This window comes from Chelonoidis abingdonii, chromosome 3, assembly GCF_003597395.2.
Source record: "Chelonoidis abingdonii isolate Lonesome George chromosome 3, CheloAbing_2.0, whole genome shotgun sequence".
Lineage (NCBI taxonomy): Eukaryota > Metazoa > Chordata > Testudines > Testudinidae > Chelonoidis > Chelonoidis abingdonii.
Window position 1 is genome coordinate 217,596,371 of NC_133771.1, and position 21,225 is coordinate 217,617,595.

Consider the following 21,225-nt stretch of genomic DNA (forward strand, 5'->3'; position numbering starts at 1 on the left):
GAGAAGCTATGAGGGATAGGATGGGGTTACAGGTAGTCGTACCCCTTGGAGGTACCATGTTACTTTCTTCCACGCCTCTGGCCGTCGGAGGGATCGATGCTGGGGCTGCCAATAGACTCCGCTTGGCCTGAATAGTTCGTATGAAGGGCAGGCGACCCTCGTTGGAGTCATCGGATGAGAGAATGTCCACTACGGGATCCTCAACTTCCGGCACCTCCTCCGCTTGTAGATTAATGCTCCAAAGCCATCTGCGGAGCAAATCTTGATGAGCGCGAAGGTCAATAGGGGGCGGCCAGAGTCGAAGTTGCCGCCACTGCCTCCATCTGGGAGGAGGAGGAGGAGAGCCGGGGACCGGGGGCTCCCCTGCAGGTTGTTGATCCAGAGCATGAGCTCGGTTCGAGGGTGTGCCTCTTGGGTCCTGGTGACTCCGGCAACATCGGTTGCCGGAGGAGAACGACTGATGGTGGCCTCTGGCACTCGGAGTTGCACCAGCAGATCTCGCGGCGGGAAGGATCGCGCTGGCTTGATGGTACGCCCAAAGTGCAGTCCAGAAGGACCACTGCTGGGGCTGGTCCGGTATCTTGGCCCCATCATCCCCAATTAGAGCACGCTGTCTGGGCTCGAGGAGCGGAGGGTGTTCTGTGAAGGCCATACGGGGCAAGACAACCCGTAGGACATGGATGCCGTGTGACGGTTCAGGTGCGTGGGAACCGGTGCAGAGCGAGCTGACCCGAAGTGCGAGCACAGCCTACGACCCAGCGCATCCCGGATAAGTGATCCCACGGGCAGTCGGGTGGCCGAACCGGATCCGGATGCTCGTCCCGACGATTGTGGACTACCTGGAGAGCTAGAGCCAAGCGACGGCTGAGCGTCGGTCTGTAGATCGGACCTGGACCGGGCCCGAGTCCGACCGCGCCGCAGAGTAGGATCGGTGCGGCGTCTGGCGAGCGGCGTCGAGATTGGCGAACCATGGCCGTGGCGGGATCGGTGCGAGATCCTCGTCGGGACTCGGCGCCTATCCAGTGCTCCCAGAGATGGGCGTTGGTAGCATCGCGGCTTGTCCCATAGAGGAAGCGCCAGCACCGGCGGTGCGGGGGCTGAAGGCAGGGAGCTCAGTGAGCTTGGCTATCAGGTCCAGCCGCCGTCGTGAAGGTTCATGGCGTAGTCGGGATCGTGAAGGCTCGACCACGGCACGTGCCGGGGAGCTAATCAAAGCGCACCGGAAACGTCGACGGCCCTTGTCCCGGCTAGGGTCGACGGTACGGACAGCACCGGTTGCCGGGGCAGTTGTGTGTGCGTGCGGCACGGCTTTCCTGGCTCGGACATGGCCGATGCCGAAGCTTCGCGAGAACCCCCACGATCGTTGCCTGCAAGTGCCTTGGGGGCAATCCCATTCTGACGGAGAAGTGCCGCATCTTGCAAGTCTTCAACCGCGGACAAAAAAGGTAGCGGGACTCCCGTTTTAAAGCAGGATTCATTATGGAGGCGCCCGACTCCTGAGCAGGTCTCCGCGGCACCGACACGCCACCGGGCACCGCCGCAGAGAACCATCGGTCATTCTCTCGTCGCTTGCGTTACCTCGGGGCCGAGGATCGGGACAAGCGTCCGCCACAGCACCGCTGGCACCATAGTCCTCCGTCTATGAGCAGCCAGCCCGGCGGCGCTCGCTGGTTTCACCGTCATTGCCACAACCGCTCACCCCTCCTCTCCTCACGACACGCTAATCAATCTCTCACTCCTGCGGACCGGGCTGGCTGTGCTCTCAGACGGGACCTCCGAAGAAGGCGAGGCTCTGCTCGGGTTTCGCGCCTCCGGAAACCGCATGTCCGAGCCAGTGAATGCGTGCCGGACCGGCCACCACTTATCTGCCCCGCGGCCACCGGCTCCCGTTACCGTCGACCCGCCGCAAGCCCGAGTCCTTCGATACTCCGCTGGCTCCTCCATGACCTCCTCATCCGTACCAAAATCCGCACCTGAATCTACTTGGCGCTGCTTTGTGCCACGGTTTATGCCACGCTCGGTCGCCGCCGGATGCCGGAAGCGAGGTATGGTTTCGGTTGCCGTCATGGCGGCGTGTACTGCCGGAACTCGTCAAGGGCGGCCTCCCATAAGGAGCTGCTTTAAACAGGAGTCCCGCTCCTTTTTTTGTCCGCGTGAAGAGGACTTTGCAGATTGCGGCACTTATCTCCGAGATGAGGGATTCCCCCCAGCACTGCGGAGGCAACGGTACGCAGTGTGGTATCTCCCCGTTGCGCATCGGGCCGACACCAGGCCCCCCGAGCACGTGCTTGAAGCCGCGGAGAAGCCGGGCCAATGAGCGGTCCGGAGCGCGAGAGGAGTTTATACCCTCAGCCACTAACTATATACAACTACGTTTAACATCACTATACCATATAACACTATAACTTAACAACTCCAACAACTACTAACTAATTAAGAACTATGTAGAACGGGTGAACGCTAGGGATGTGGAGGTCAGCTAAGCTGCACTCCCACGTTCAACGACCGACACGGGCGTAAGAAGGAACTGAGGAGCGGCCGGTCGGCAGGGGCTATTTATACGGTGCCGCAAGGCGCCACGCCAGGGGGCGCCTGCCGACTCCGCCGGTGTTGCTAGGGGAAAATTCTTCCGACGACGTGCACGTGGGCGGCGCACACCTACTTGGCATGAAATGAGCAAGCCTCGAAGAAGAATCAAAGTTGAATTCTAGCTTGAGACAAGCAAGGTTGAAATGGTTCAGAGGCAGGGCACATCAATGCGGGGGGGGGGGATGTGGAACACAGGGAAAGAGTGTCTTTCGTCAAACATTTCTCCAACTAACTTATAAGCAGCATGGATATTTAAGGCTCTAGATTAATACAAATAAAGGCTGCCTTGTTTTTCACTATAGGTAAAACCTCATTTTTCATGAAGCAATGTGACAAATTTCACAGTGGGCGAAACTGCATAAATCAATGTTTTAATGGTCACATTTTACTGAACTAACACAAAACACTTATAAGTATTTCAGTGAATCATTTTCATTCACACTTTTGCTGGTAGGGACTTTAACAACAGTGTTTCCTTTAGGGTTCTAGGGAGGCCTGGTCTACACTACAAAGTGAGGTTGACGGAAGACAGCTTACATCAATCTAGTTGTGGATGTGTCTATGCTTAAATTTATCTCCCACTTATGTAGGGACCCCATTAGGGTGATACACCTCCTCGAGCAGAGGTGAGCTGTGGTTGATGTACTGAGGTCGATGTAGTATGAGTTTAGACACTGTTACCTAGGTCAACCCCAACTGTCCTCTAGCAGCTGTCCTGCAATGTCCAACACTGACCACTCTGGTCATAATTGTGAACTCCATTGCCCAGGCATCATGGAGACCAGAAGCTCTCCTCACCCCCTTTGAAGCCCTGCAAATTCCTGATTGTCCAGGCACACTCAGCTGCTCTCCACTGTTGTGCGCAACTGCCCAGCTGACCATGCTGGCTCCAGAGGTACCTGGCTGGAATACACAGGAGATATTAGATCTTTTGGGCCTGTGATGAGAAGCTGTGCAGCCACAGCTACAGACCACAGAGATGTGGACATCTATAAGCAGGTTGCCTAGGGATTCCAAGAGAAGGGATATGACACAGGTTGGCAGCAGTACTGCATGAAAGCAAAGGAACTGAGACAGGCATATCAGAAGGCCAGCGAGACCAACAGTTGATTGGTGTCAAGCCGCAGACCTGCCACTTTTACAGAGAGCTGGATACCATACTTGGTGGAGACCCCACCACCACCCACAGACCACTGTGGAAATATGTGAGGAGCCTGAATCACAGCCAAGACAAGGAGGTAGCAGAGGGTGGGGACATGCGACTGGTGGGTTCAGCTGTGCTACAAGCCAGGACCTGTTTGGGACTCAACTGCAGTCCAGTCAGTCCTGGCAGTTGAGCATGGATGACCTTGATTCAAGGGATGGAATCTCGGGTAAGTGTGTAAATGTATTTCCCATTACACTGATGTACTTACGGCATCCTCCAACTCAACAGGACACAACTACTGACTTCTCATTAAACCTACTTGTACTAGAAGAGGTAGCATTACAAAATGCAAAGTTGGTATCTGCTTTTCATTCCCCTGTATAGTTAGGCTGGGGGGAGGTAGACAGTTGAGGAGATGTCATGTGGAACAGTTTATGCACACAGGGATGGCCCTTGAATCCTCCTGACAGATCTCAATGAAACTTTCATGGAGGTACTCTGCGATCCTCTCCCAAAGGTTTCTAGGGATAGCAGCCTTATTTATTCCTCTGCAGTAGGATACTTCCCTGCGTCTGTTGAGGACAACTTTGGCAGGCACAGTTGCAGTAACAGGCTAGCAGCATATGGGCAATGCTTGGGGACCCAAGCAGCAGCTATGCTCTCTGTTCCTTTGTCGCCCTCAGGAGTGAGATATCAGCAAAAACCTCCACTGCCTGCGGAAACGGTGCCACTCCCATGGCCCTATATTCAGTTTCCTGCAGCTGAGCAAGTCCCTCATTTCCCTTGCCCCTGGAAGGCCTTATACATCAGGGCTGGGTCGAAGAGTGGTGCCACGCACAAGCATTCTGAATCAAATGTCAATCAGCATATCTTGTTTAAAACTTCAGGGGAGTAAGGGAAGGGAGTTCTGAATCTTAACTTTCACTTTCCATTGTGACTATACTGACAATGACCTCTGTGCATTTAAAATCTGTAGCTTCCGCCTTGCAGCCTTAAGAGGTTCCCCCTCCACATCTGAGGAATGCCTGAGACAGATAAGGAGGAAAAAGATCAGGACTTGGGATGACATATTCAGTAAGATCCTACAAGCCAGTGCTGCATCAGACGGTGAGCAGAGGGCCTGGCAGGTGAATGCTGCGGTCTGTAGAGAGATGGAAAGAGCAGGCAGGAGGAAGGCCCAGGAGTCCAAGCAGGGAAAGGACAGGGAGATGCACCAGGACATAATGGGGCTTCTCTGTCAGCAAAACACAGATGCTGCAGACTCTTGTGGACCTACAGGTTCAACTATCATGGGTTCACCTCCCTTTGCAGTCCATGGAGAACTCCATTACAGCACCTCACTATACACGTGCCCCCTGCCCCCGCCAGGATTCCACATGGCATCAGAGGCCACATCCCTACCTCTTACCACTCCATACCAGGGGACATTAAGGACAACCACAGCTTCACATTTACTGACATGGGAGAGCCATGGTTGCTGTACTTGTAGCTAAAATAGACATAAATGTTTTCCCCTTCTTAAGCTCTGTTCTATAAATTTATGACTTTTTAAAATGTATTTGCTTTTAACTTGCACAGAATTTCTTTTGCAGTGTTTTCATTACTCTGTACAGTTCTAGTGTTTGGAAAATAATTCCTCTTGATTACTTCTCACACATGCTCCAAAATGGCTGGTTGTATTGAAAGCACCCAGGGTTACTGTAGTGTGAGACAACTCAGGCTCAGTGACAAACAGTGTAATAATCATAAATGTATAGCAAACACCACAAAATTAATAGGGGCATCGACAGCGTTATATTCATAGAGGTACACCAGCTACCATACAATTCCTAACCGGCTCCAAAACAGAAGGGGCAGGTAGATCACAGTACACCAAAACACATTACTGTGGTTCACTGTTAAAGTGCTCTCTCAAAGCCTCCCTCTATCTCTGCACTGAGCTCTTCTAATAGCCCTTGTGTCTAGCTATTCAAACTCAGCAGACAGCTGCTCCACCTCTGCCCTCCACCCCAGGAGCAACTTTTCCCCCTTTGCCTCACAGATACTATGCAGGACACACCAGGCAGTTATGACACTAGGATATTTTTCTCACGGAGGGCCAATCTTTTGAGTAAGCAATGCCAGCGTTCCTTCAATCTACCAAAAGCACATGCAACTGTCATTCTGCACCTGCTGAGCTGGTAGTTGAATCTTTCCTTGGTGCTGTTAAAGTGGCCGGTCTACAGCTTCATGAACCAAGTGAGGAACTGGTAGGCGGGTCTCCCAGGATTGTTAATGGCATTTCAATATTGGCAATGGTAATCTGCCAGTCAGGAAAGAATGTCAGTGACATTGCTTTCTGAACAGTCCTGTGTTCTTAAAGATGTGTGTCATGCACCTTCCCTTACCAGCCAACACTGTCATCAGTGGAACGTCTCCAGTGATCCACTAATGCTTGCAAAACCACACAGAAATGGACTTTTTTTATTGATGTACTCTGTAGCAGGATAGACTGGGCCAACACAGGGATGTCTATGCCTTCTATCACTCCAGTGCAGTTTGGGACCCGCTATGTGTGGCACATTGCCAAGAGCTGCAGACTTGCACAGCAGAAGACAATTAAGGACCCTGAAGACTTCCCTGACAATGGCCCCCACAATGGATTTTTCAGCTCCAAAATGATTTCCCACTGACTGGTATCAATCTAACATTGTAAGTTTCCACAGTCCAATTGCCACTTGCTTCTCCACTGTCAGCGCAGCTCTCATGGTGGTATCCTTGTGCTGGAGTGGCTAGGGCAGTCTCAGCACACAGATCTAGGAATATGGCTTTTGCGCATCCAAAAGGTCTGCAGCCACTGCTCATCATCCCAAACTTGCATTAAGATGTGATCCCACCAGTCAGTGTTTTTTTCCTGGGCCCAGAAGTGGCACTCCATTATCTGCAGCTGCTCCATGAACTGGTTCTTGCTAGCTATGTCTCACAGCAACTTGTCCTCTGTGAAATTGTCCTGTTCCCTGCTGATTCAGTTCCTTCTTATGACTCTGCAAATAGCAGAGAATTGTGCATCCTGTGCTTGCAGTGCTCATGACAAAGTGCTGGACTGTGCAGGCTCCATGCTTCTGTCAGAGATGGAGGAAGTGGAAGGCCACACAGATTTATGGGAATTTTTAAGAAGGGGTGAAAAATCAAGGACATAGATGACATCATGACAAAGTTGCATGCTGGAAAGTTGACCCCTTGCTCCCAGTCACGCCTGCTAACTTGTTTCTGCCCCACCATGCATTGCCGGAAGTTCCCAAAGACAGTGTGCTGGAGATGGCGAGCCGCACAATGGGATACCAACTCATGGTGCGTTGCACTGTGCAATGCCACAAGCACTCCTAGTGAGTAAGTGCAGTGCCAGTGCAAGGATCCAAGTTTGCATGCACACAAGTGATATACTAGGGTGGCTTTATAAACATTTGTAGTGCAGATATGGCCTAAGTCTGAACAGTTTAGTTTTCTCTCAGGCAGGAGATATGATACAAGAAGCCTACCCTGCAGTCTGGCCTACTGAGAGCAGCAACCAGAGGAGCAAAATGTTCAAAAATCACATATGAACTTAGCAGAAAGAGGACTATGTTTTCCAAGGATGGGAAAATTTTCTTTGAGAGGAGAAAGGAGACTCAGCTAAATTGGGTGGGCATGTTTGTGTCTCTTCTTATCTCACCTTAACAGAGAAGAGCAAATGGAAGTAATGGGAATTCAAGGCTTGAAGGTCGCTGGGAGAAAATAAGTTAGAAAGTTAACTGTATTATACTGTACAAGACATCTGCATAGGAGAAAACAGACAAAAATGCACTGACTTCTGGGGACTAAGATGACCAAAAAAATAAAAAAACTTAACTTGCATGTGAAACTTATGTAACATTTCAGAAATCCTATCAAGATTTCTGCCTTCAGACCACTAAAGATGATGCAGATGGACTGCATATGTTGAGATACAGAATACTAGATGCCCTAATAGAACTGAGGTCACTTGCTGACTGAACTTTGTAACGGTGATAGCAATAATTCCAAAGCTCTTCCCCCCAGGTATTAATGACATACTACCAACTGCAGACAAACAATGACAAGATGGATAACCGGAAGGGAAATAAAAACTGGAACTAGTAGCTTTGAATGCAAGTCTCAAAAAGCTCCAAAGATTTCCCTGAAACTATGTCAGGTAACAAACACTGTACATAGGTATCAGTTATTAAGTTTGTACTGTGCTGTCTAGAAAAAAAAATCTTGGTGCAGATATTTATTCCCTCGTCACTGTCTAGTGTGGTGGCAACTTACAGAGGATATTGTCCAAGAGGAAAAATTTGAACTGTGAAGCAAAAAGAAGAGTTATGGGTGCAAAACACTACAGGTTTCAGCATATCACAAGCAGCATGAATTGACACTGGGACCTGTGCAACAGCAATACTGACAAACTGCAGAAGCTGAGAGAAGTCTAAAATTATGTAGATCATACTTCAGTGCCAGTGGTTCTCACACTGTGGGTCAGGACCCCCTTTGAAAGCGGTCGCCAGGGCTGGCTTAGACTTGTTGGGGCCTGGTGCTGAAGCCCGAATCCCACTGCCCAGGGCCCGAAGCCAAAGCCCGAGGGCTTCAGCCCTGGGTGGCGGGGTCAGCATACAGGCCCCTGCCTGGGGCTGAAACCCTTGAGCTTCAGCTTTGCCCCCCACCCCCGCCCAGAGTGGTGGGGCTCAGGCTCCCCCCGCCCCAGGGCAACAGGGCTTGGGCAGGCTCAGGCTTTGGTCCCCCCTCCGAGGGTAGTGAAGTAATTTTTGTTGTCGGAAGGGGGTCACGGTGCCATGAAGTTTGAGAACCCTGTAACCTATAAATACCTAATTCCACCATAGAAAAAACTAGAAGCCATCCATGAACCATCTGTCACTCCATGCAACTTACCATAGCCATCATGTCTAAATGATGAAGGGTGTTCTCCCAGAATGGCTTGCCTCTGGCGGCCCTTCCCTCTGTCTAATATACAGGAAAAAAGCAGTTTTAACAAATAGACAAGTACAAGTAATTCTCAAATTAAGATATTAGTTTCATCTAATAAGGGGGAAAAAGTAATTTGACTCATGGTTAACTTAAAAAATTACCCATTCAAATCAGTTCTTAAACACAAGCTGTTGTCAGAGGACACCAATATTAAGAGGTTGTCTGCATAACCAATTTCACTTAAGTTGAGATTTTTTTTGGCAAAGAGAAGGTACAGACACTTTAAATTTATGGGAATACTTGAAAATTTTCCTACAGCAACATCACACAATACTATAGGAAACATTTTAGAGTAGGCTTTACCTATGCATGTCTTAAAACAAGTTTTAAATACAGTACTTTTGAAAGACAGTACCTGAATCCTACTATTAGCTTCAACAGCAACACATTTTCAAAGTGGGCTTCTTTCAAGAAGTTTCAGCATAAGCCAACAACAACCTGTATTACATGGTTTCACAATCAGTAAACAGAGAGCATTACATATGTGTACACTATATTTACATGAACACCTAGTGGGAGTGCTGAAAGGATTGTACATTACTGCATTATTCATGCTGCATCACAGGTTACATTTTAATTGCTGTAAAATGTCAGAATAATGCACTTCAACAATGGACAGTCCTTTGAGCAAACCTGTTTTATATAACAATCTAAAGTTAAGCAAGGGATCAACATTACTGGATGGAAGCAGTGCGCCACTTTCAAAAGGATCATTTCTAATTAGTGACTGCTGCATACTGGAAAAATGTGAACTCCTAAGTACTCTTTTGGTAAGCAGCAGTTAATTTTAAAGAATATTTCTCACTGTGTTTTGTTAATAAACCACTTCTTTAAGTGTCATATTCAAAGATGTGGTAAAATGTTTAAGTTTGCTGTAATCATCATTCTATTTAAATATGACTGAATGATGGAAATTGATTCTCCAACCCCACTACAGTTAGTGTTTTCCCCAAGTAATCTGAACTGCTGAGCTTAACCTCTATGACAGCATACAGTAGGAGATGAGAAATTGTGTGATTTCCACCTCAGGTGTTGAGGATAGGTTCCTAGCTAGATGATTACCTTGTCAATAAAAATCAAGGGAGGATGAGGAATGCTCCCACACAGCTCTTTGGCCTATAGAAAGCCCCTTTCAGAGAGCAAAGATGAACATTTAGGTGTAAGATCCCAGCCTGTGGTTCTATTGGACCCATGCAGATTAACTGGTACAGTGGCTAGCTGTTAAAGAGTTCTATCTTTAATAGAGGGAATGTCTGTGAAGCACTGGTCTCATAGTAAATGGCAAACGTGACAGGGGTCAGTCCCCTGGCCAAAAGGAAAAGACATCTCTCCTCAACCAGTCACCTGCTGACAGGATACATGCAATCCAAGAATATATTCCCCTCATATCTGCAGGTATTATTTAGAGAAGCTGAAATGAAAGAAGCTAGCTTTGAAACAATAGTTTAGGTCTTCTGAGAATTTCAGAAGAGACTGGGGGTACCTCAGCCTACAAGGGAACCAAGAAATAAATGCTATGTCTCGTGAGAACTTTTATTGCTGTGCAGTACACAGTGGCAAGCCAAGCCTCAGAATGAAGTTCTCTGGGGATAAGATCTTGTTTGCTGAAGCTAGAATCTTGCAGTCTGGGCACATCAAGTTCAAAGATCATGTAGCACTATCAGAACTTCAGGAAGAGGAATGGTCTGAAGAGTGCATGTGGAACAGCTGGCATGTTACATGAAGTATGGCGAGGAAGTGCTGAGATAATTGCCAGGATTACTTTATCAAAATTGCTGGTTATGGGCTGTAACTGCTCTATATGCCTGCTTCACTGGATAAAAACTGGCTCAGGGAGGTAGAGTTCACCTATTTGTGTACTCTCTTATATACTACTTTCTGGATCAAGGGATGTGTGCAACAGAAAGAGAAAACACACACTACAAAGAGAAAGCTGGATAGTACAGATCTAAGTCCCTTTCCTCTTACATGGTGTGAAGGGATGTAGTGTCAATATGTAGATGACAAAGACAGTCAGAAAATGAACTAAAAAAAAGAGACAGGAAAAAAAAAAAAAAAAAAAAAAAAGGAGTGAGAAACAGATCTGTGCATTTTTTAGGCCAGAGTTATGCTGGCGAGAAGCTTCTCATCTCCCACTGCTTCATTTGCTGGAGAAACCCCTGGTCCATACAGTCATATCTGTCTGTAACGTAATTACATGAAATAAAGGTTGCCAAATTTGAGACTAGATGCCATAAAAGCAGTTGTAATATAAATTGCAATGTTTAAGAAACTGACAATCCACTTAATCTTTCAGGTTTTTTCACTAGTGCAGTTTCTTTGCTGTCAGTTTCTAAACATTTCTCACTATTTTAATTTTCTTTAATATTTCCTGACTACTTGAGTGAGTTTCTGAATTATGGTTCAAATATTGAAATTCTATCATCAACCAATACTGTAGCTCCCTTGTTAACCTTTTACAAGAACTTCATTTTGAAAATCCAAAACCTGCGTTTTTAATTATACAACAGTTTTACAAGCCAAACCACTACTGATAACACCTAACATTTCTACAAAAATGTAAGTTTGAGAGTGCATCTCAGAGAGAAGTCAAAGCCCTTGCTTTCATATTTAAGACTTTGAAGATACTCTACCTTGGTTAGACATGTTATGTTTCCACCTCCATATTATGCACTCCTAGATTTCTAAAGATTACATTATGGAAAAACTATTATTGTATACAAGTCACTGAACAGTTACAAAAAGAAAATACTTTAAATACTTTACAGAAGTCAGGCTACACAGCAATTTGTCTTTTACATTTTTAGTCATATTTTCACTATAAAGCGGTAAGCTCTGACTAGTTTTCAGTTAAGAACCTTAGACAAGTTACACATGCACCACATGTGCACCTCCTTGCTTCAAATACTTAAATTTAATATACCTGAGGAAGCTTGTTTAATATTGTATTATTAATCCCAGTTAACTACAGATAAATCCTTCAGTTTACTTACTATGAGACAATTTACACTGGAAAGACTGACTGAAGTTGTCTTAAATACAGCAAGGAATAAAATAAGAGTATTACAACAATATAGATGAGATCAACAAGAAATTTGGGATTTACCATTTTATGGAGGTTCTTAAATGTTGCAATTGTAATTAAGGGAAATAAGACCAATATACATAAAAACTTGAACAGAATGGGTACAGTCTATCATGGTATTCATCCCATGCAAATCTGAAGTACTTTAAGTGTCCTCCTTTAAAAACTTGTGGTGGTGGTGCATGTAGTATGCAGACAAGGTGAACTGCAAGTCTGAGTTTTTTCAGAGGGCTTTTTGCTGATGCCGATGTAGTGCATGATGAAGTGTAGAGTCAGCCTGCTGGAGTCCTCTATCCTTCTTAATGCCTTGTCCAACATAGGGGAAAAAGTCCTTTCCATAGAGAAGCAGTGTGCAAGTTTGTAGTTTGTAAGGAATAGTCTGTATCAGTTTCCTCTCCTCCAAAGAGTGAGAGCTGCTTGGAGAAATGCAAGTCCTTGAACTGCGAACATGCTTGCATGTGTGGGCTCCTTGTTGAACTAAATAGCTCATTGTACACCAGTAGGGGGCACTAATGTTCAGTGTTACTTTTTTCCTGGATTACGGGTTGGCCTTTGCAAGACAGCCTTCATCAGCAACGCCTTGTTTGAAATGACTATTGCATTACACAAGCTAACCATGTATAAAGTAGTGTCATTAGCATAGTCAAACACTTACAGCTATAACATATAAAAAACCTACCTCGTCTGCCCAGATATGGTTTAGTGTAGTCCCAACTATCATTGTCGTTTCTAATGACATTAAGTCGAGTTGGCTGTTAAAATTTAAACACAAGGGGTAAGTCTTGAACTTAAGCACTACATCAGTAAAATAGTTAATAGAGAAGATCTGAGCATTACCCTTGCATATTCAATTTTTAGTGTACAGCATCCTGCATATATATCTGCTCCGTTGAGTGCTGCTTTAGCCTTCTGAGCACAGAGAACTGATTCAAACGTAAATCTTGTTAAGGATTTTTTTGTTTTTAAATAAAGATGTGTTTTTCCCCCTTCAAAATAATGAAGCAATCCCAAGACATTTTAAAGCAACCTACAGTTACTTTGTTAGGAATAAATGAGAGATCTAAACAGACACACTTGTTTAAAACTGCTGAAAAGCACTGGCAATTCAAGTTCTCAGATGCAGCCTGAGCCATATGGTACCTGCCTTTGAAGTGTATGCAGCCCAGGTTGAGCAGTTTCATGAATTAAGAATAGATTCATTCTGCTTACAGACTATGCAGGTTCAGTGAAAGTCTCAGTTTATTCACACAGGTATCTCCATGCTGAGAGCGTATCCAACTTCTAAATGGTGGACACCCTACAGCTCAGATTGAAAATGGAAGTGACCACTTCAGCTGATATTCTAAGACAGGGGTGGGCAAATTTTTGGCCCGAAAGCCACATCTGGATGGGGAAATTGCATGCAGGGCCATGAACGTAGGGCTGAGGCAGGGGGTTGGGGTGCAGGAGGGAATGAGGTGTGCAGGAGGGGCTCAGGGGAAAGGGTTGGGATGCAGGAAGGGTGTGAGGTGCAGGAGGGGGCTCAGGGCAGGGGGTGGGGTGCAGGAGGGGTGCGGTAGGGAGCTCAGGGCAAGGGGGTGGGGGCTCAGGGCACAGGGTGCAAGAGGGGTTTGGAGTGTGGGCTCTGGCCCAGCGTCACTTACCTGGAGCAGCTCCGGAGTGGCAGCAGGGCTAAGGCAAGCTCCCTGCTGCCCTGGCCCTGTGCTGCTTCCTGAAGCAGCAGGCATCCTGGGGTGCAGGGGGCTCCAGGTCCTGCCCTTGCCTGCGGCTACCTCCCCCGAAGTTCCCTTTGGCTGTGCTTCTCCATTCCCGGCCAATGGGAGCTGCAGGGGGCCTGCAAGCGAGTAGCGTGTGGAGCCCTCTGTCCCACCTTCCCCTTCCCAGGGGCTCCCAACTGCTTCTGGGAGTGGTGCGGGGCTGACAATCCTGCAGGCCGGATCCAAAGCCTCAATGGACCGGATATGGCCCATGGGCCGTAGTTTGCCCACCCCTGTTCTAAGAGCTTGTATTCATGAACATTAATTTATGGCAAGCTAAGGGTGAATTTACCCTGCCACACACCAACTGTCCCTTGTGGACCCTGCTTATGCACCTTAACAGTTTGTTAACGCACGTCAGCAGGGTTCACACAGACAAGCAGTCTGTGACAGGCTACTGCAGGGTAGATTCACAACCCAGCTTGCTGCAAACTAAATGTTTGTGTAAGCAAGCCTAAAACCTAAGGCTTACTACACATTAAATCAGAGTATGTGGATGTAGCACGTTACTGACAAATATTGCGAATGACTGTGCCATGGTAATCAAGGACAAGGTTCAAACTAAACCCTTGAACAAGGCGGCTGGAGTTGGTATCTCCCCTTAGTACTATTAAAAACAGGCCTGGAAGGTTAGGTCTGGACAAACGTGAACTCGATCACCCTAGCATGGAAGGAACTGAGGATATAAAAAGGGAAAGATTTGAGTAGTCTGTTCCTTCCAAAAAAAATTCTACCACTGAATCAGGGAAAAGAAGTTTAAGAGACTTCTTGTGTTTGGATTTGTTAGCTAAACATTGTGTTTGTAAATGAACATACAAGAGACCCCAAATGGACATTTTTGACAACAGACTCTGTATTTGTGGCCTGAGATTACAGAGAAATTTGCTTTAACTTCATTGCCCAGTAGTAGAGAAGACAACCTGCAAGACAAGTGTCCCTTCAATATGCCAGGCTCAATACATGGGGGGGAAATTCATATTCTTTACATATTTTGAGATTTTTAGTTCTCTAGAGACTAGCATAAGAACATACAAAATGCCTGCAGAGATCTAGAGGATGGCTTATGTCAGGGTGTCCCCTCCCTCCTTGATCCCTGTATTCAGTGGTCGGCTGTGCCAGATGGCCTAAATTCAGCAGCACCCAGCACAACAGACCACACAATTTGCAGCATCTTTTTAATGGGGAAAAACCATGAAACTGACTTTACACAATGTGCTCCCAAATGCACAAAAATGATTAGCCTGTAACATTCGTCTTAGGAGTTACTTTTAGCACAGAATATAAAAACAAATGAACAAATACATGATTTAAAAGTGGCAATATTTTGGTGCAGATTTATCTGCTGCATACACTGGAAATGACAAAGCATCTCGAATCTAACAATTCTCAAATTTGTAGAGCTCAAGACTAATGTAAAATCTTACTGATATATGCATGCTTAAGTCTCATCTGCAGCTGAGAACATACAAATATGAGTATTAATAAAAGGATATTCAACCATTGCTTGTATTCCATTTCTCTTGAATATAACAATACGTTGCACTTTCCCAACAGGGTTGCACACAGTATATAAGACATCCTATAAATGAAGAAGAAAAGCTATTTTAAAGAGACATTTCAAGTTTGACATTTTTATGAAGATTCACAAATGTTCTACAGGACTTCAAGGTATATTGCATGTGTTCATGGAGTAAATTTCACCATATCTGCATTTAAATCTCAAAGAAGGATAAACCCAGTTATTTATCAAATTATAGCTACTTTATATGTATATGAAGAAATGTTAACCTTAAAAGATGATGATTTTTCCTTACGTTGCTGTATCACAATCAAGAACAGTTAACTCCCTCAAAGGAAGATTGTCTGTTTTCAATTTCTAAAATACATAACCTCTTAACCAGGGTTCTCAAACTGGGGGTTGTGAAACCACAGGGGGTCACGAGGTTATTACGTGTAGGTCATGAGCTGTCAGTCTCGTGCCCACGTTAAATTAAATTAAAAGAAAAATCCATTTTTAATTTAAAAGGGGGAGGGGGTGTTGCACTCAGAGGCATGCTGTATGAAAGGGTTCACCAATACAAACCGTTTAAGACTCACTAAAGGAAGCATTCACACAAGTATTAGGCTTCACTCCAGGATATAGCTCAGGCCACAAAAGGAGAACTCCTTTCTCTCTGTGCCGGGGTGAGCAAACTGCGGCCTACAATTTCATCTCAGTCTGACTTTCTAATACCTCCTAATGGAGACTCAGACATCAGTTTAAACTCAACATGGTTAATACTGAGCTCCTAATTCCACTCACAAATGCCCTCCCCACTCTCTCCTTTCTCAATCACTGTGGACACCACCACTATCCCGGCCTGCCCCTCAGGCCTATAACCTGTGCCTCATGTTCAACACAGACTTCTCTCTAGGTCCTCACATCCAGCCTGTGTCTCATTCATGCCAGTTCTTTATGTATTTTATCTCTAAAATAAGGCCTTACTTATACATTCGCACAGCTAAAACTCTCATCTTGACAGCTGCAACCTCTGTCTCTCTGGCCTTGACAACTGAAACCTAGCCCTTTCAGAATACTGCTGCAAAGATTCTCCTAGTCATTGTTTTGATTGTGCCATCCCTCCACTGGCTCCTTCTTCCCTATCACATCAAACAAACTGCTTTGCCTTTACTTTCAAGGCCCTTTACAGTCTATCCCTACCACTTTATCATCTCTCATTTGCTGTCAAGATGTCAACTTCCATTACTGATCAGCCCCTCTTGTTAAATTTTCAAACAAGCAACTTCATGCTTTCTCCCATGCTGCCCCAAACGTCCAGGAGGAGCTCCCTACAAACACCTGCAAAATTAACTCATTATCCTCCTTCAAAATTCTCCTCTGATGTGATGCTGTCATAAATAGATAGCTAAGGGTTAATGTTTCTTTCACCTGTAAAGGATTAACAAAGGGAACCAAACACCTAACCAGAGGACCAATCAGGAAACCGGATTTTTCAAAGCTCAGGGACGGAATGTTTGGGTCTGTGTCTTTTGTCTGTCTCTCGGCTATGAGAGGGATCTTTCTATCTTTAAGCTTCTAATCTTCAGTTTCAAAGTTGTGAGTACAAAGGTAGAAAAACAATAGGCTGTTATTGTTTTTTTGTATTTACATGTGTGTAGTTTGCTGGAATGTTTTAAATTGGATATCTTTTTGAATAAGGCTGTTTATTCATATTTTTCTTTTAAGTAATTGACCCTGTATTGTCAACCTGATACAGAGAATATTTTTATGTCTTTTTTCTTTCTTTTTTATATAAAGCTTTCTTTTTAAAACCTGTTTGAGTTTTTCTCTGGTTAAGGCTAAGGAACGAAGGGAGGGGGAAATCTCTTTGTGTTAGCTTGATTAGGTTTGAATCTGCATAGCCTCGGGGAAGAAGGAGGGGGGAAGGTAAATTGCCCTCTCTGTTTTGCATTCAAGGAGTTTAAGTACAGTATCGCCCAGGAAGGGGAAAGCTGGGGATGAGATAACGAGGAGACAAGGGGAGGAGGTTGTTTTCCCTTTGGTGAGAGACTCAGAGCCTCTGAGTCTTGGGGTCCCCCAGGGAAGGATTTGGGGAGACCAGAGTGAGGCAAGACACTGGAATTTTTGGCTGGTGGCAGTGATATCAGATCTAAGCTGGTAATTAAGCTTAGAGGGTTCACGCTACCTTCTCAGTTTATGAACGCTAAGGTTCAAATCTGAATAGGAAGCTATGACAGATGCCCATAAAAAAACTTGACCATGGCTAGGCTGTTCATGTGCTGAGTCCTCTGCCCATCATGCTGATTAATACAGAGTCACTGTTTCCTTGTACTCCCCACTCTGTAGTCTCTTGTTTTATACTTGGATCGTAAGCTCTTGGGTCATATTTTTGTTCTGTGTTTGTACAGCACGTAGCACAATGGGTCTGGAGTCCTGGTCCATGAATAGGGCTCCTAAGCACTATGATAATACTAATAATAAATTTATTCACCCAAACCAAAGTATTTGCAGGTGGCATGCCTGTCCTTTCACTGAATGCAGAGAAAGCCTCTGACTGCAAGAATTATGTTTTTGTAGTGCTATAGCACATGGCATTCAAAGTTTAATTCATAATTTATAAAAGCCCCATTTTCAGCCCCAACCTTTGATAGTAGTGATGAATGATGAACAGGACTTGAATTTCATCTCCAGAAAGCGGAAAAATACAAATAAGAGGGTGTCTTGTATTTCCACTGCTCTTTGCATGAGAAGTTGTACCCAGGCCAGTGCAATATGCAACATGTCAAAATATCAAAAGTAAAGAGGGATGTTTTATGCAATGACAAATTGTGACATCATAAAACCCAGACAGACAATCTAATGCCTTGGTTTCTAACCAACTGATGGCTAGAAAATAAGCCAGTTAAATAGCGAAATAACACCCATGATCAAGACTCCAGGTTCTCATGCCCTGTAATGGGAATAAAGAGAAAGTGGGATTTTTTTTTAGAATACACTTGAATATAAATGTCTGATGTGTGTCCAAGTAGTTTAACTTTTAAATTAAGTTTTAGTAATCATCAATGGATCACTCGATGATTGCTTCTGAAGCACCTGGCATTGGCCACTGTCAGAAGACAGCATACTGGGCTAGATGGACCATTGATCTGACCCAGTGTAGCCATTCTTATGATTTTAGTAGAGCTGACAAAACAGAAGTCTTCAAAGATACTGCGTAATAGCTGTGCTCATCCTGTCTTACTTCAGAGGTGTTATGCAATCTCTGAAGGGTTCAGTGGCCAGGATTTTGAAATATTATAAGTTGCTACATACTTTCTGAAAGACAATCCAAACGTATTGCTATAACAAGGGGAATGCCATTCAGCTTTTAAGCCGTTAAGAATATTTGTGAGTGAGAGAGTTCTGTTGGACTATCTTCTGCTCATAATAACTTGCTCTGATAGAATATTAATAGTTGTCTTAAGCAAATATTACTAAAAATGTACTATGTACTAAGAACATATTAAATGCTAGCAAGTTTTATGAGCACACAAGCAAGAAGCAGCTAGTTTTAGGGGACAAGGGCAAGGTTAACAATGAAAAAAATCAGTTAAAAAGGAGTGCTAAATACTCTTGACTCCATTTAGTCAAACCTGTAAATCAGATTGTTTTACTTTCTGCAAGCATAACCGATGTTTTGGATATATAGCACAGGGTCTTATAAACTGTACCTTCATACAAATGGATGCATGCTGAATACTAGTTGCATCTCTGGAGAAGTCTGATATGTACATGGTTCACTTGAATTCACTGTTGTAACAAAAAATACACCAAAACTGACTGCATATTAAACAGCTTAAACGGATACCCATAATTCTTCTGATTCATATAAATACATTACATAATTATAACAATAAAGAGTATACACTGGAAGTGAAATTGAAAGGTTTTAAAAAAATTTTTAAAGAAACATACCACTGTGATTGGGTAGAGAGGATTTTGAATTGATAATAGGAGAACTTTGTTTCCACCTGATGGATCATCTGTGTTCCCTGGCCGAGTGATCCTTTTGCTTGTAGAATAGTTGAAAAAAGCTTGTTGTCCAGCAATATACACTGGCTCATCTGCAGCAAATGTCACACACTTCTTGGCACTTTCTATGTTTTCAAATTCCACCAAAGCCTGGCGTTTAAATGGCATCATCATGACATAGCTGGTCAGCAGAAAAAAACAGAGTAAGTTCTCCTGATATGCTTTTTCTTAAGATTGCTTGTCATAAATGGAACAATGTGTTAATTTTTTTTTAAAATTCCCTAGTATAAGACATCTGGTCTCCCTTCATAAGTTAGTAACTTTCATTCCATTTCCTAAATCAAGTCATGTAACTATAAAGTACATTTGTACAAAAAAGTTAAACAATTTATCAGTAAGTTAGATAAGCAACAAGTAGTGTTTTCGGAATATAAAAAGAGTTAAGTACTAGTCTACTAAAGCTTGTAATGTTCACAACTAGCTGATATGAATAATATATACTAGCAATGCTAGAACTGTAACTAGCTGAAGATTTTACTTCCAATACAAATGTTTTTAAATTGTAGCTAGTAAAAGGCCATGGATGATCAAGTCAAAATAGCAAAAAAGAGATCACACTTTGACATAATATCAGAGTGCAAGAAACCTACAACTCTAGCATAACTATTCTTATAGTTAACTATTGAAAGTCTGACTGCAGACATGCAGCGTTGCAGGTACAATAACAAGACTTTATTTGATTAGCCATCTTGTGTATAGAAAGTACAATGCCTGCAGTTAGAGACATTGCCAAGAAGTTCAGTATTCCTGTGCTACTGACTTAATTATTGATAAAAATGGCCATTTTGAGATTAGGGATCCCATTGCAAGTCTAGCAGATCATTTAGCTTTTTTCTCAAAAGCAATCTTACAACCAAAGTTCCCAACCTGCCTTGAGCCATCAGAGACATGGTTTTACTACTGTCAACATACCATATGGTTCCAAATTTTTCAAGAGCCTCCACAAGGTCCGCTTCTACAACTGATTCACAGAGTCCTCGGACATGGACGACAGGAGAAATAGAAACTTTGTGATGACTTCCACCCACATCCTAATAAAAGCACAAAATTTTTCTAGTTTATACCAGACCTTAACACACAGCTATAATTAACCACATGTAAGTAAATGTCTAACCTCTCCATAGCAAAAGTGCCTCCATCCATCCACAAGATCTAACACACACGCATACGAAGAGTCAAGTGAGTCAGGGCAAGCATGTTGCTGAGCTGGGTACTGAGGTTCCCTTCAAAATTAACCAGTTAACCAAGACCCCTGTTTCCAAGTTTGGTCACCTGCATTAATAAGACCTTTTCTATACAAGGAAGTGAACCATAGATTACAAAAGATTTCTACTGTGAAATATACTTTCCTCAACTGGGAAGGAAAACTGTTTGGATGCAAGCACAGATAAGCCTGAACAACCTTTTTTCATATTCTTCCAATCTAGTTTAAGCCAATTTTTGTTGGTGATGCACAAAGGACAAGGGGACTGAGAAGATCCATTACTGAAATCTGAACCGCTGTGGGTCATTTTCCTACTGTAAACAGGATCTGAGTTTCAACAACATCTTCTCACACTATGCAGGAAGAATACCAATTAATTGACTACAGGCCCTGTATCTTATGTGATTATGCACTGTGACAGACCCAGACCAGTGGGGTACAGGGGTCTGGTCCTATTGGCATCCAGCGGGGGTGGGCGGGCAAAGCCCACCACTTCTAAAGGACCTCCCACCAGCCTAAGGGGAGGACCCACAGGTCTGGGACACCAAGTAATTATGTGGGACAACTAATGAAAAAACAGGATCGGGAGTGAGGTCATAGGGCTAAACTAAGGGAACCTGATGGGGACACCGAGCAGAGAACCCCGGACAACGCCCACTGCTCCTCAAAGGCGTCAAGGGAGCCAGTGGACGCCGCCCAGAGGAACTCCGCCCGGATGCGTGAACAGACGGAGGAACGGAAATAGGCCCTACAGTCGCAGGAAGTCCCGTCGGCCAACCTCCTCTCCCTGGTGTTGTAGATGGCTAGTTTGGCCAGGGCCAAGAGGAGGTTGAGAAGGAGATCCCGCGACTT

At 44.6% G+C, this 21,225-nt stretch overlaps 1 protein-coding gene across 1 annotated transcript in view; it reads right to left on the minus strand.

Moving 5' to 3' along the window:
- HNRNPLL (heterogeneous nuclear ribonucleoprotein L like) overlaps nucleotides 1-21,225 on the minus strand; it is a 52,546-nt gene that overhangs the window by 19,618 nt on the left and 11,703 nt on the right. Inside the window, exons 2-7 of the mRNA XM_075064552.1 lie at nucleotides 20,082-20,200; nucleotides 19,053-19,290; nucleotides 15,091-15,176; nucleotides 12,678-12,774; nucleotides 12,520-12,592; nucleotides 8,660-8,731 (exon numbers count right to left, since the gene is read on the minus strand). Coding sequence (XP_074920653.1) covers nucleotides 8,660-8,731; nucleotides 12,520-12,592; nucleotides 12,678-12,774; nucleotides 15,091-15,176; nucleotides 19,053-19,283 — 559 coding nt within the window. The 5' untranslated portion in view covers nucleotides 19,284-19,290; nucleotides 20,082-20,200. The remainder of the gene's footprint in view (nucleotides 1-8,659; nucleotides 8,732-12,519; nucleotides 12,593-12,677; nucleotides 12,775-15,090; nucleotides 15,177-19,052; nucleotides 19,291-20,081; nucleotides 20,201-21,225) is intronic.